Genomic DNA, 14,590 nt, shown 5'->3' on the forward strand with positions numbered 1-14,590 from the left:
CTGGCCTGCGGTGGCGGCCGCGATGCCACGGAGCGGCAGATGTTCGCTGCCCGCGTGGTCATCCTGCTGGTGCCGTCCACCGTGATCCTGGCCTCCTATGGGGCGGTGGCGCGCGCCGTGTGGGGCATGCGCGCCAGCGGGGGCCGCAGGAAAGCCTTGGGCACCTGCGGGTCGCACCTGACCGCGGTCTGCCTGTTCTATGGCTCAGCCATCTACACCTACCTGCAGCCTGCGCACAGCTACAGCCAGGGACGGGGCAAGTTTGTTTCCCTCTTCTACACTGTGGTCACACCGGCCCTCAACCCACTCATCTACACCCTCAGGAATAAGGAAGTGAAGGGCGCAGCCAGGAGACTCCTGGCGCGAGGGCAGGCTGGACAGTGAGTTCAGCTGGCGGGAGAGTGTTAGCCCAGCTCGAGGACGGAGCTGCCCCTTGGCAGGTCTGTCCCCTCAGCCTCAGCCTGTTGACCCTTTATGAGAATCGCCAAGACCTGTCCTCGCGGAGTCCAAAGCTAATGGGAAGTCCCTTTCCCATCAGGAAATATGTTCCTGTGCTTGAGGACAATCCCTGTGTCCTCCACAGATGCCAGCTTAGGGAGGGGTCATGGCCTCCAGCTTTTTTCTGAAACGGGAAGAGAAAGCATGACTTAGGGATATCGTTTCCAACCCAAGGGTACTGTAGAGCCCTGAGAATCCATAGAGTGATAAGAGGACGTGCGACGTGATGCTTCGTCATGGCTCTCTCCCCATCTGGTGTCCTGAAAGTCACCATGGAAGGCCTATGGTGTCTGCAACAGGTGTCTCAAATTGGCAAGAAATTCAAAGGCTCTGCCCTACAGGAAACCTCCATCTAGAAAAAGGAGCATGTTTGTGAGAGGAATCAGTCCCACCCAGTGCTCACCAGCTCGGTGACCATGCCCACAACATATTTCTAGACCACAGAGTTCAGCAAAGAGGACCTCACAGCGTGAGTTTAGTGGGTGGGTTAGCTTGAGAAACTCTGCTTTGGGGGGGTGGTTCTTGAGCACATTTTAAAGAGAAGGGAATAGTTTAATGGAGAAGAGGTGGGTGTGTGTCATGTGAGAAAGGTGAGAGGAACAGTGAGACAGAGCAATAAATGAAGGGAGTGAATTGGAACAACTGGAGTATCCAAAGTGGAACATCAGCTGGTGGTGAGGGAAGCGGTGAGGAAGAAGCACAATGCACCAGGATTTGGGCAGTGTCTGGGTCCAGCCAGAAAGCAGCTCCTGCCCAGCCTCCCTCAGTTAGAAGCCCCAGCCCAGACAGGACTTCCCAGACCTTGGATGTGCAGAACAGAGATGGCTCCACCATCCCCTGCCTTTCAGCAAATGGGTCCCTCTGAAAGGCAATCTGCTCCTAAGGAAACTACACAGGAGACATAAAATCTCTAGCTGTCCAGGGAAGAGTATTCCATGCCCACTATTATCCCCAGAAAGAAGGTCAGTTTTAATTGGGTATGGGACACAGCAAGAGGGAGCACATGCCAGGGTGATTTCATACACAGTTTTAAATAAGGACAGATGTAATTTAACTGAACTTCCAAATTTTTTATTAGATGATGATCATGTAGGGTAATTAATTCATTTCATATCATTTCACTGTTCTCTATATGTAAAATTCAGTTTGGCTCAGCAGTTATGCAAAGTATGATAGCTGAATCCCTGGGTCAACATAGAAACACAGAAATTAATACAACAGGAATTAGTTCAATGGGAAAGTAAATGTCAAGTTTTCCATAAATCAGTCAAGTTAATATTAAATTGCAAGCTGGCTTTGAATGCTATCTCTATTGTCCTTAAAATTTATTTCATGGCCCTAGGAATATACTCCATACAGCATTACCACTTATACCATTCCAGCAAATTCACTTACATTATCATCATGCAAAATTTCCTTTACCTATGTATTTTTTGTCATTAATTTGAAAAGTATCAAGGATTTGATTGGCAAGTAAGAACTAGAAGAAAATATTTCACTTCTCTGGTATCACTCCTTCCCAAGGGTGGTCACCCCCCAACACAGAAAGGGGTCAGGAAGAAAGTAGTGCTCTTTTTGATGCCATACTCTGCCATGGTCTTCCCATCTTCCAGTTTCTTCCCATTGCAAGTCACAATCTGTCTCTCAGGGGTTACACCAGTGCTGCCCTCAATCATCTCTTTCACCTGAGTCACCGAGCTGGACCTTCGCACCTGGAGGAGGTGCCTTTGCCCCTGGTCACCTGCCTCCACCAGAATCACGGGCAGCTCCTCGTCACTGGGCGTCACTACCTTCAGAGTGAGGTGGATGGTTGTCTCCTTGTCAATGCCGTACGATGACAGCGTTCTGCGGGGCTCTAGGGTCTTTGAGCCGAGCATAAGGACCTGGTCCTGCACGGGAATCTTGGTGCGAGATCGGACATATTCATTGATCTTCCTCACTCTGTCACCAGAGTTGGCAGGGAAAGTCGTTAATTTCCATTCCTCAGAATGGACATGCACCTGGACGACAAAGCACAAGGGACAGTTGCTGAGAATGCTTGTCACCTTCACACGCCTTAAGTGCTTCCTGTCTTGAGTTGCTCCCACCCCTTCTCTGCCTGTCTGATCCTCCAGCTCCTTTACAGGAAGTCATGCCCCTCCATTTTCTGGAACTTGTCTTTTGGAAATTCCAGTTTTTGACACAAGCAAGAAATCAGTTTTATTCCTCTACAACCACGCCTCTTTTCCATCCAAAATGTCATTAATAATTCCCACCTCTTTTTTTTTTTTTTTTGTCAAGTGCCCTGGAGATGGTATGACAAATATCAAAAGCAACATCTACATATGTACGCCAGGCTCTGCAGATAACACCCCAAAAATAATTTCTGAGTCTTGGCAGCTTGTTGGGACACTCACAGGGCTGCTCACCATGACTACCTTAGAGAAACTGATTAGGACACAGTCTCTGTACTGTTGGTTTCTTTTTTAATGTCCCATTGTTTTTATTACAGTCACCTACATGTTATTATAACAGTATGTTCAATGTCACTTGCTCATCTGTATTTCCCATGGTCTCAGATCTACCTACTATAGAATATTATCTCCCAGTTAGACCAGTCCCCATTCACAGAGAAGAGGGACTATGTCTGACTCCTGCTTCAATAACCTGAAAATGGGAAGCTCACCCCTGCTTTTTCACTTGAAAGTCTTGGGAAGGACTCCATCATGCTCCATTCAAAACAAACTTCCTAAACAATAATTCTATTTTCAACAAACTCCCCACCACTTTTTTTGGGTCTGGGCAGCTCCAATTGCTGGCTAGTTTCAGGACAGTGAAGTGATGTCAAAACAGACCTGATTGGGAAGGACATTAATGGCTTCATTGGATTTTAAACCAGATCCAGATAAGAAAAAAAGTAAGTCCCCTCATTTCCTTTGTCTGGGGTAGCAAATTCCATGTTTTTTTACTAAAAGGGGATGTCTTGCTTAAATAAAAATAACAGTAAATGTTTATCTGTGTGAAGGATTTCTAGATAAAGTTATATTCCTGTGGCATGTGACCGTAACTTCTCCTTTATTATTACAAAGATTGTTATTTAAATAGTGATCAAAATGGCACATTTCAAAATGTGTTTATAATTAAACTTTCATGCTCTTATGGGAATATTCCTAATCTAGATGCCACAGGAACTTCACGGACGGTCACTCGTGGGGAAGCATTGCCCTCAGTCGGGTCTCCTCAGATGCCTGCTGTCTAGACTGGGGAGGCATCGGGTCAGTACTACTTAGGATAGTTGAGTCTTGTGAATTTCTCTATGGGGAGGAGAGGGAAGCATAAAGTCCTGAACCCCTAGACAGGATAAAGTGAAAGGGGCCCATGATCATATTTTCAATCTCTAATCTTTCCGCCATCTTGGCACAGAGCTCACCCCACTCTGTCATTTATCCCTAACTGTGGCCAGTGTGAGATCTGACATGAAAGAGAGCTCAGCTGACCAACTTCCCTGGATAGATCTTTCCCGAGTATTGTGTAGGTATCAGTGCCCCTCTCAGCCCCCTCAAGGTCTCTTCCCAGCCACTGGCCTCCCTGGGCATGGCCCCCATCCATTCTCACCATCTCTCCCTAGCCCTGGAGGGGCTTCCCTGTTCCCATGCCCGTTATCATCCCTACTTACTTGTAGGGTGGAAGTGGCAGCAGCAGCCATCTCGTTCAGAAGAGCGTAAGCAGGATCACGGAAACCAGGAATGGAAGTGCACCTCCTTATATGCAGGGCTCCTCACCTGCTTATATGCAGGGCTCAGCTGGAAATCCCCTACTGGGCGGCTGTGTTGGCCAATGTGTGATGTTTTTTGTTCTCTTTCACTTTTGCTTGCTGGAGAGAATGGCAAAAAGACTTTGCAGTAAAACAGTTTTCCTTCAACAATCCATCTGCTCTCTCATTTTTAAAGACACTATGATCCATTTTTGTTGAGTATTTTCCCCTGATTAACATCCTTGCCCACCTCATCCGACCCCCCTCTTCCTGATTTATGACTGTCCAGTATACATTTCTGTGTTCGCACTGGAGAGAACATTTAATCCTTTGTGGTCCTTCCTGCTGCTTGTCAAAGGCCTTCCTGAGCGAATGAGCCGGGAGCGAATGAGAATCGATGTGACTATGAGCAGCCTGTTCCCACCAGCCTGTCAGGATGTGAGCAGTGTACCTGGAGAGAACATGGTGTAAAGAGCCCTCCTGAGCAGAAGAGTAATGTCCATTCCCAAAGGTGCCCCTGCTATGTTGCCATGGGAAAGTCTGCTCATCAACTTTTATGCTTGGTTTCTAGTGTATAAAATGGAATCATCAAAGAAAATTCCTAAGCCTTTTCTTGGGTCACAAACTTTCATGGTGTGATGTGTTGTACAAAGAATTCCCGGTCTTAAGCTCATTAACCAACATCGTACCTACCCCCAAACTTGCAATGCAAGCGGCTATTTGAGAACATTTCCAAGGCTGTAATCAAAGGTTCACTCCCTTCTCCCACTGGACACCCCAACAGCTGTATCCAGTTTCACATCACGGTGCCTCTGTTTCCCCCCTGACTCCTGGGCACTCCAACTGTGAGCTCAGAAATGGCTAAGGTGCTACTTCTCTTGGGAATTGGATGGGGTAGGCAGGCATGCTTGATGCCTTCAGGGAGTTGACTCAACCACTCTGGTCCTCCTAATTTTCCAAACTTATTGCAGCCCTCTCCCAAACTTTCAGGATATTGCTCCTGAGAGCAATGTATATACGTATATATATTTGTATAAATATATATATTTATCCAAATATATATATACACACATATACATATATATATACATATATATACACACATATATAATAGTTGTCTTTAATTTTGTTTTACATATGTGTATATATACACATATATACACATATGTATATATGTGCTCCAATTTTCCCCCAAAGTTTAAAATCTATAAAAAACAGCCATTTACTGTGACCATCCAATGTCACAGGGGATTTTGGACCTGGGACATGAAAGGAACTGAGTCCCAGAGACTGGAGTGAGGGACTGAGCTCCAGGCTCCAGTGTAGTTTTTATTTCTCCAGGTTTTTTATTCCCACCTTCTCATCATTAGCATTCTAAACATGACATCGCTTTAACACTTCATCACAGACCTTATTTTAGCATTTTGCTAACCATCTGTGAAAATTGTATGTGGCATTATATCATGCAGGCAGTGCTTGTGATTAAGAAAAGTTTTACATTATCAAATTAATGCTTACATTGTTGAAATAAGGATCAAAGTTATAAAGTGGGTGGTTTCTCGAGGAACATTAACCACCTCTGCCCACACTAGGTGGACATTCCTGTGTGCAGATGATGGGTCTAGGGCGAACCAGAAGAGTCTGCCCAAGGTTCCTCCCGGGAGGTCTGGCCACTGGTCATGTACCCTAGAGGCCCATTTTCAGATCTTGTTTGTGGGAGTGCGCTCAGAGATCCAATCACAGGGACCCCGCCATAGTCCACATAGACCCACAACATGTACCAGGCTGTGACTCTGTTATTTCTCCGCAATCAAAGAATTTCCACCCTGTAGAAACTAAATTTATAGAAATCTATACAGAGTAATGCTATCTGAGAGCTCAAGGCAATATTAAAACCAAACCAAACCGAACAGAACAATACTTGACACATAGCTTGTTCTTACATTAAACTCTTTTTAGCCAGTTACTAAAACTGGAATGAGTAATTACTATTTCAATGTATTTGCAGGGTAGACATATTTTAAATGCTTCTGCTAATAGGAGGGGAGAGTGCATGGTGGGTCAATTGCAAAGCTTGGCCCTGCTGTTCTCTTTATAAATATGTCTCCAAATTTCTATCACCTCTTATGCTTCAAAACCAAGAAACTGTTGGTTGCAGTACAGCAGAAAAGGACTCCTTGTACCCCCTGTCCAATAGGATCTGGGGACTCTGAATCATCACCAGTGACCAGGCAGAACATGTGAGGGAAGGTTGAGGGAGGTAGTATGTGAAGGGCTGCAGAGGAAGAGAAGGTATTGGGCCTGGAAAGAGAAAAAGAAAAAGAAAAAGAAAAAGAAAACGCTGTAAAACCCAGACTTGAGGAAACTGCTGCCATACATTTTGTGTGCATTAGTAACACCTGAGGCTTGTCACTTCATGTAGTCGGGGTCCTGAGGTCAAGGACAGTTGCAGGTGGTGCCCTCCCTGAGGGGATTGCTGTGAAGACAAAACAGCCTCAGGGCTGCTCTTGGAGAGGAAATAGCAATGACTGGAGCAGAAAGAAAGAAGTAGAGTAGGAGAAGGAAGAAGGCTCCTGAGTGCCTGGACACCTGGTCTCGGATGTTGACTCTGCTACTGGATGGGTCCTGGCTCTGTTTCTACATTCAGACTCTGGCCTGGCTCCAGGGGAACCTTATCAATTCCCTTTCATGTATTCAAGTCTCCCTATGTTCCAGCTGGGCAGGTGTGGAGACTTAGATTTTAACCTCATTACATGATACCCTGGCAGGAGTGGCGCCCTGACACAAGCTATGCAATGTCTATCTGTCTGACAGATTCTGAGTAGATTGGGAAAAGCTCTGAAAAATCAGACTTTCCACTGCTAACTTGTTATAATCTCCCTTTTTTGTATAATCGTAATATCAAAATATTCTGAGCAACCTGCAGCTTACAATTGGATTGCCTCAGCCTCAGAAGGTGCTACCTGGCCCTGACAACCAAGTACTGCACCAGGGTGAGAAATTCCTCTTGAAGTCAAAAGTCATTAATAAAAACAAATGGCTGTTACCGCAAAGTCTCTCTCACTGCCAGACTGAGGAAAACCCAAATCTTATCACTCTATCTCACACAGCCTTTTATTCAGTTTCTAAATACCCACTCAAGCTTCACCCAAGTCGCCTATACAGAGCTAATCAGGTTTTCTACCATCTAGACTTCAAGAAAACTCACTTAAAATCTTTTAACAAGTTTTTCATAGAACCTTACCTTAATTTGATTTACAAGAAATTTCCTCTTCCTGCCCTCACTTTATCCCCTAGGATGTCTCTATGAGCATGAAAGCCCTTAAGTAAAAGATAATGTTTCAGGGACTTTATTTTGGTTAATCTTCACTGTGGTAAATATAGTAAAATTAGTCTTAAACTTTGTGAATCTATGTACTTGTTTTCACCTTGATAGATTGATTTTTAAAATGTTATAATCTCAACTAAAGGTCAAAAGGACCCCAGACTATTCTTAGCAAAAAGGTGATTGTGATCTCAGCCCATTTCATATGCTAATGTCATCCCTCTTCCTGCTTGAAATGTATAAAATAAACCTCTGCTGAAGGCAGAGCAGGAAGACTTGCACCCAACTCCCATTCCCGTGTCTTCCTGGCGCCCGCTCCCCTTTTTTCCTTTTTTCCCCTTTTTCTAGGAATCTCCGTTCGCCTAAGCTGTTCCCACCTTGAGACCCTGCCTGTTCTGCCCCCTATTAATCCGTGATCAGGGACAAAGTCTCCCACAGCGCCCTTTTGCAGGGATGGTGCACTCTGGGAAAGGAGTAAAGGCAGATGCAGGAAAGCGGAGGCTGCAATGCGGGGGTGGGGTGGGGGTAGGGGTGGGTGCCAGGAGCAAGGGAGAGTGACAGCATCATCCCTCTGCCAGGCCCTGCCTGAGCCACCCTGTGTTTCCCACCAGGCAGAGTGACAGGAGCCTGGGATGCAGGACTCAGAGCCTGGGGGAATCCAATGCCCAGCCTGGTGTAAGGCACAAACACTGCTCTCCCAGGCCTGTGATAAAGGGCACTGTCCAGGCAACAGGCCACGTGGCAGTGGGGAGACCATCCAGTCTGCTGGGGATTCACAGCAAAGTCGAGGGCAAACCTGGAATCCTCACAGGAAAACTATTAATGTATCACTAAAGGATCTCTGCTCTGTGACAGAGCAGAGAGCATCTGGTTTCTGAGAAACAGTGTCCTTTCAAGGAATCTAAACAAACAAATCTGGACTTTCATCCTTCTCTTTTCCTTCCTTACGTCCTGTGTGAAGTCCTCAACCAGTCAAAGCTGGGTGTAGGGTGTGTCAGACTATGCTGCCCTGTGTGGCCACAGGGTGGGTTTTCTTCTGGGACCTGCTCTCTTCTTGGCTTCTAACCACAGTGTCCACCTGACTTTCCCCTCTTCCTGTCACAGTAAGTTTTTCAGAAACAGAAAGTCCTGCTACCAAACTCATGAAAACAACAAACGTGAAAGATCCTGTTTTGGAGATTTGTCAGGTCACAGAACACTAGTTTACACCTTGGCCCTAGGTGATGGGACAGCCTTGGGCTACATTCTCTCCCAGTGAGGCTTCCCTGGAGCAGAGACCTCTTTCTGATCTCTTTATTAATGCCATGAGCAAGTTGATAAAACTGCTTTGAGATGTGGAAGATTGCTTCAGAAATGCCAGCCAAACTGAATCAAAGGCTACTGCTGTGAATCATCACTTACTGATGGTTGTTGTCTCTCAAGGAAGGACAACTTTGGAAACACCTCTGGACATTCAAGATCGGCATGCCAGACACTAAAACAACCCAAAACAAAGATGGGGGAGAAGAGAGAAGTCCGCATGCAAAGATTTGGGGCTCCCTTACTTTATATTATATTCCTTGATCTGTGGTTAGCTATTCAATAGTTAGTGATGATGCATATTGGATAAAGTGATAGATGATAATCTGGTAGGAAGTAGTGTTCAAAGTGCTGTTGTGGACTCAACAGAAATTGGCTAAAGGCCACACGCCAATGGGAACCAGTTTCGATTTTGCAATTAGTTGCCAAGACACCAGCCATGAAAAGCTTGGCGCTCTAATAAAGTACCTTGATCCCGTGCTTTTCTCTCTCTCAAACATGCACCATTATTAATATTTTACATATCGAAGAATTTAGAAAGATTGATAACATAGCCTGAAAGCAAGGTAACCTAAACTTAGCTAAAATCAGAGGCCATTCCTGACCGTGACAAAAAATAATGTAATTCACTGGGTCTGATTCTTGGGTCTGATGCGATATGCAGAGATTGAAGAAGCCAAAGTACTTGGAGTAGCTGATGCAGTCGTTGGTATAGGATGTTGCGGGAGTCAACATCCGGCACTTAGCACTTGCACTTTGCAGCACTTAGCCCTTGTAGGTTTTTCCTGCTACTACCCCTGCAGATTAGTTAACCACCTTGAAGCTTTGCACCCTTATAACAGGAAGAGCCAGACTGAAGTCGTCAATGCTACAGCACTTCTGTAAGCTGTGCAGGTCCTGCTTGAGGCTTGGTGAGACAGACAGCTCTAGGACCTGTGATGGCTCCGCATGGGGCTGTACTGGCCTGCGGTCCCCTGAACGCACATGTGCATGGTGGTTTCAGCTGTGTTCTTTCTGAGGAGCAGCACACCAGTGCCCCTTCATGGACGCCTGAGCATGCATGGTGTGCTCAGGGTGTGCATTGAAGCAACCATGGGCTGGCGGGGGATAACTTGAATAACAGTGTCAGAACAGCAATTGGAGCCACCATGGATGGCCTGGAGGCAGCTACTACAGACAGGTCCAGCACGCTGCGCTGCCTGGCCAAGTGTGCTGGACCTGGTGGCCCCTGTGAGCTCAGGCAGGACCGCATTGGCCAGTAGCAGCCCAGGGCAGTGGGCAGACTGTCATGTTTCTGCCCCTTGTGGCCTGGCCCTGTGACCTCAGAAAGGCTGGGCTGGCAGTCTGGAGATTGTGGATGGTGCTCAAAGGTGGGAGATGGAGTTTCCAGATTTCAAAATCTCTGTTTGAAGGACTGTTGGAAAAGGGGAGTAGAGTGACCATGATTATTTTTTTTTTCTGTTTTCAGGGATTTTATTAGCTTTAAAAGATGACCATCGAGAGCATAGCACAAATTGGCAAATTATAGGCTTTCGCATTGTACCATGAGTAAGCACATCACAGGCACTGTCGCTGGTTGGCAACGTAAGTGCTGTTTTCCCAAGGTTAGTTTTTTCCAACAATGATCTAATGATGACATAAAATTAGCATTTATGATCCAATGTTCTGAAAAAGCAGGTTCAATACATCATTTACAGTTTTTTTGGGGGGGATATATATTATTATTATTTTTTAATATTATAAAAGTTTATTTTTACATCATTTTGTGCCTTTTTCCATCTCAGTTGTAATTCCGTAAGCTTCCCACCACCAAATCATCTGTGTGCCATCACCACAGTGACCATGAAGATTTCAAAACTCAAATGATTGGGCAGTTTCTCTTTCTTTGCCACTTAGCCGGTCTCCATGTTTGGCTTCTGGTTGCCCAGACAGCAGCTTCCGTTGCTCTCAGTCTCTGATCTGCACGTCCCGTCCTCCTCCAGGTTGCCATCCGCTATGGCCGCTGGGCTCACACTTGCCCTTTAAGCCTCCGGCTGCTATTGCTGGCTTCTGCGTAGATTCTGATCTCTGAACTGTGGATGCTTAGAGTAGAGAAGATGGCGTAGGAGTGCTGGGATGGCCTATTAATTTTCTTTCTTTCCTCCCTCTCCCATCTTCACACTCACTATGACTGCTGCTATTGTTTCTACCCGTGTGTCTGCTTTTGAGTTGTGCCTTGCAGTCTAAGCGTGTAGGCGAGGACCCACCAATCAGATCCCTCCCCCTCCCCGGTAGACCACCTCATCTTTGCTCAGTTTCATTTTCTTCTGTAAGTTGGGAGTTTCACTTTGGCTCAGCTACCGCTAGCAGAGATATAAACATGTGTGAATTAAAAAGATAGATATATATTTCATTCCACAGCGAAGTCCAGGGCTAGAAAATTCATCCATGTTCCCATCCAGGTAAAGTGCTTTTGAATTATTCTTAAGATAATGGCCCACATTTTTGTGGTCCGAAAGGTAAGTAGTGCTTTAGCTGTGACATAATTGTTCTAGGAAGCAGGGTGGCAGACTGATGAAGGGAAATGGCCTAAGAGAGGATTTGAGCTTAAAAAAATTCTAGGAAGCAGTTCGAGGAGATCCCTTTCATACTTCACTTCATAGCATCCCACAGTCACAGGAAGCTGCAAAGAAGATTATGATTGATAGTCTACACGCTGAGCATAACAAACTGAAATACTACGAGAGGAAGGGAGGATGGCTCCCTCTCTTGAGCAGTTGATAATACAAGAAGAAAAATAAAATCCACATCCCATGCCATTTGTGACGACATGGATGGAGCTGGAAGGGATCATATGAAGTGAAATAATTCAGAAGGAGAAAGGTAAATACCAGTTGGTGTCAAATATTTGTGAAATAAAAACCGAACTAAAGGTCAGATAAAGATAAGCTTAACTATTAAAAGCTGACTCTAGAATTAAGCCTTCAGAGATGGAGGTGGCGGGGATGGGGGTGGTTTGAGAACAAAGAGGAAAAGAAGCACAGCAGACTATGGCTGAGGACTGTGGGAGATTGGTGTGCTTCACCACAGTAGTGATACCAGAGGTGGGATCCTTACTAACAAAATACCAACAATACATTTACCTCAATGAAAAGAATAATTAATTTAAAAGTTCAAATTCACCAAATTGCTCCCTGTCCTTGTCTTTCCTGACTCTTTACTGCCAGAGTGGAAGGTCTCCCTTAAAGCTTCTGAGAAAGTGTTTGTGTTGAACAATAGTAAAATTGATGGCAAATGACCACATGTCTCATTAATTAAGGTCATTATCAATTATCTAGGGCCCATATGAGAAATGATCTTGTTGGGAGCTAATTGCTGAAGAGTATGACATCTTAAGGGCTTCAGAAATTCATAATCTTAGAGCTCACATTTCAGATAACAGGTGACAAAACTTGGTCCCCACAAAGCTCCCAGCAGGCACACAGAAGTGGTCCCTCTTCAGGGAATAGTGTGCCTGCTGCACTTCTAACACAAATTATGCTGAGTCACTCCGTGCGTGAGTCATCAGGGGCACAGTTGCCCTGAGGAGAAACGAATCATACCTTAACCCATTCTTTCTTGGGGCAATTATCTCAGAGTCTGAAAGCTCAAGGGCTGAAAAGTAAGCTGGAAGTTCCTCGTGAGGGATCCTCAGAAGGTCTCCAAAGCCGCTACCCTTCAGTACGCAGCTGAGCGGAGGGAAAGGAGCCAGACATCTGTCTAAAGCTTCTTGCTCCGTTGAATCTTTCTTAACTGTTTTTCCTGAGACAAAAGCTGCACCTTATCTCATCATCCCACAGAACCCTCATTCCAGTCTACTTTCCCATCACTGGTGAGTGCCATTGCCCCTGCCCTGGGCCCAGGATGTGAGGGTCGGTGTTTCTGATCACATGAAACATACTAGGAATGGAAAATTGAAATATAGTCAATGTAGTGAGCCAGAATTTTCTACACACTGCTCATAAAATCATATTTTCCTGTGAGCAGTGAATTTCCTTCTTTAGTGAAAGAAGGAAGTCAAGAAGGAAATTAAAATTCAGGAGTCACGATAGGACACTGCACAGATAACCTGAAACTTCATTCAAGAGAAGAGTGGTGTGGAGGATCCTCCTCCTCTAGAATCAGAGAACAGCTATCTGGTGTGACTACCGAGAAAAGGTCGGTGTCAGCTATGGGAAGAAAGGGAGAAGGTGGAGTGCGTGCAGATCCCCATTATGTTACCCAGCTGGCTCCTCTACAGCTTATGCCAAACACGTTGATGCCTCATATTTTAAATTTTAGCTGTGTCTGTATTTATCTTTTCTAACTTCCTGTTCACAGATTCACAAAAGGCAATGACAATTGTCAGTTTTATCTTAGTGATATCATAAATTTTATGATAAAATTTTTATACTCCAGAGCTCTTTTATTTATCCCCCACATCTGTCATGCTATGAATTCACGTGGTACGGGGTCCTAGTGGCTCAGGTTTCTTTCCAGGTGTTCTCACAAAGTTGCTTCTCTAGATGGAGCAGGTTAGTGCTTCAGCTAAGTGCAAACTCTTTTCTCTTTGGCTTTCTTTTTTCCTGATCATTTTCTCGCATGTGATTCAGAAATCTATCTTGACTCACACAGTGTTTAATATGCTCAATATGAACATGAATTCTCTTAGCAAGAGTCTTGTCCTTTTATTTGTTCACAACTTTGCCAAGGAGTGGGTACACCATTCACTTAACCATCAGTGTTACCAAAGTGTGTGATTGGACACTAGTAGAAAAAGTATAAATGGAAGGGAATCAGGAAAGTTTAGAAGCAAATCTATCCCAGCCATCCTGAATCTGGTAGAATGGTGAGAACTTAGCTGAGGAAAAGGATAAAGAGTTTATGATGGGAACACTGAATTTGCAATCTTGAGGTAGAAATACAGACGTTTGAAGAGAACTGAGGACTGCAAGCCAGCAAGTGGCCCCAAGAACCAGAAGACTAGATTTCTCCAGTTCACACACAGTACTGCACAGAAACCGGGTGACCTCCCACAAGAAGGTCTCTGGGTTTCAGTACACTGCAGATGTGGTTTTTGAACTATCCAGATCCAGTTTTTACTGGAACTATCCAGATCCAGTTTCTACTGTGACCATATGGCCTCTCAGAACAACATGAGCTCAGAAGTGTAAAGGTCAGTGAGTAGAACTACTAGCCAGTGTTTCATGAAGTAATCAAGAAGAATAAAACACAAACAAGGATACCAAGTATGAGCAAAGTCACAGAGGGAGGAAGAACAAAGAATTCAAAACAAATAAGGAAAGCAGCCTAAACTGGCATGCAACCATTAGATTACCTAATGTTAAATGTGTATTATGAATTAATGATATATATATATCTATCTGTAGTTTGGAGTTTCAGTGCATGAGGTGTGAATATGAACTGTTTTTTTCCCATGTTTATTTTTGATTGTTTTATTTTTATTAAGATAATAATTGTTTAAAACATTACATATGACTGTGGGTTATAGGTTCACGCCTCTTCAGATGTACATTACAATCTCTTGTCCATCACAGAACACCCATAGTTCCCCACTGTAGCCCACTAGACTGCCTCTCCTCTCAGCTAAATGGCTTTATTTTAATGATTACTACCAAAACTGTTTCTGTTTATACCCTCCCTTTCCACTGGAGAGCAAACTTCCCTAATGAACCTCAGTCAGATTCCCTAATGTGTCAATCATAGTAAGTTTTTTT

General features: G+C 44.7%; 2 protein-coding genes across 2 annotated transcripts in view; one reads left to right on the plus strand and one right to left on the minus strand.

Moving 5' to 3' along the window:
• LOC101624299 (putative olfactory receptor 2I1) overlaps positions 1-384 on the plus strand; it is a 3,235-nt gene extending 2,851 nt beyond the window's left edge. The window contains exon 3 of the mRNA XM_012734124.1: positions 6-384. Within this exon, the coding sequence (XP_012589578.1) occupies positions 6-384 (379 nt within the window). The remainder of the gene's footprint in view (positions 1-5) is intronic.
• Positions 385-2,007: 1,623 nt separating this feature from the next.
• On the minus strand, positions 2,008-4,183 carry LOC101624530 (ubiquitin D-like). The gene is made up of 2 exons (XM_012734125.1): positions 4,154-4,183; positions 2,008-2,498 (listed from the first exon to the last, which is right to left on the minus strand). Exons 1-2 carry the CDS (start codon positions 4,181-4,183, stop codon positions 2,028-2,030), a joined length of 501 nt encoding a protein of 166 aa, XP_012589579.1. The 3' UTR covers positions 2,008-2,027.
• Positions 4,184-14,590: the final 10,407 nt, after the last annotated feature.

This window comes from Condylura cristata, unplaced genomic scaffold (genome assembly GCF_000260355.1).
Source record: "Condylura cristata isolate star-nosed mole 26May11 unplaced genomic scaffold, ConCri1.0 scaffold00046, whole genome shotgun sequence".
Lineage (NCBI taxonomy): Eukaryota > Metazoa > Chordata > Mammalia > Eulipotyphla > Talpidae > Condylura > Condylura cristata.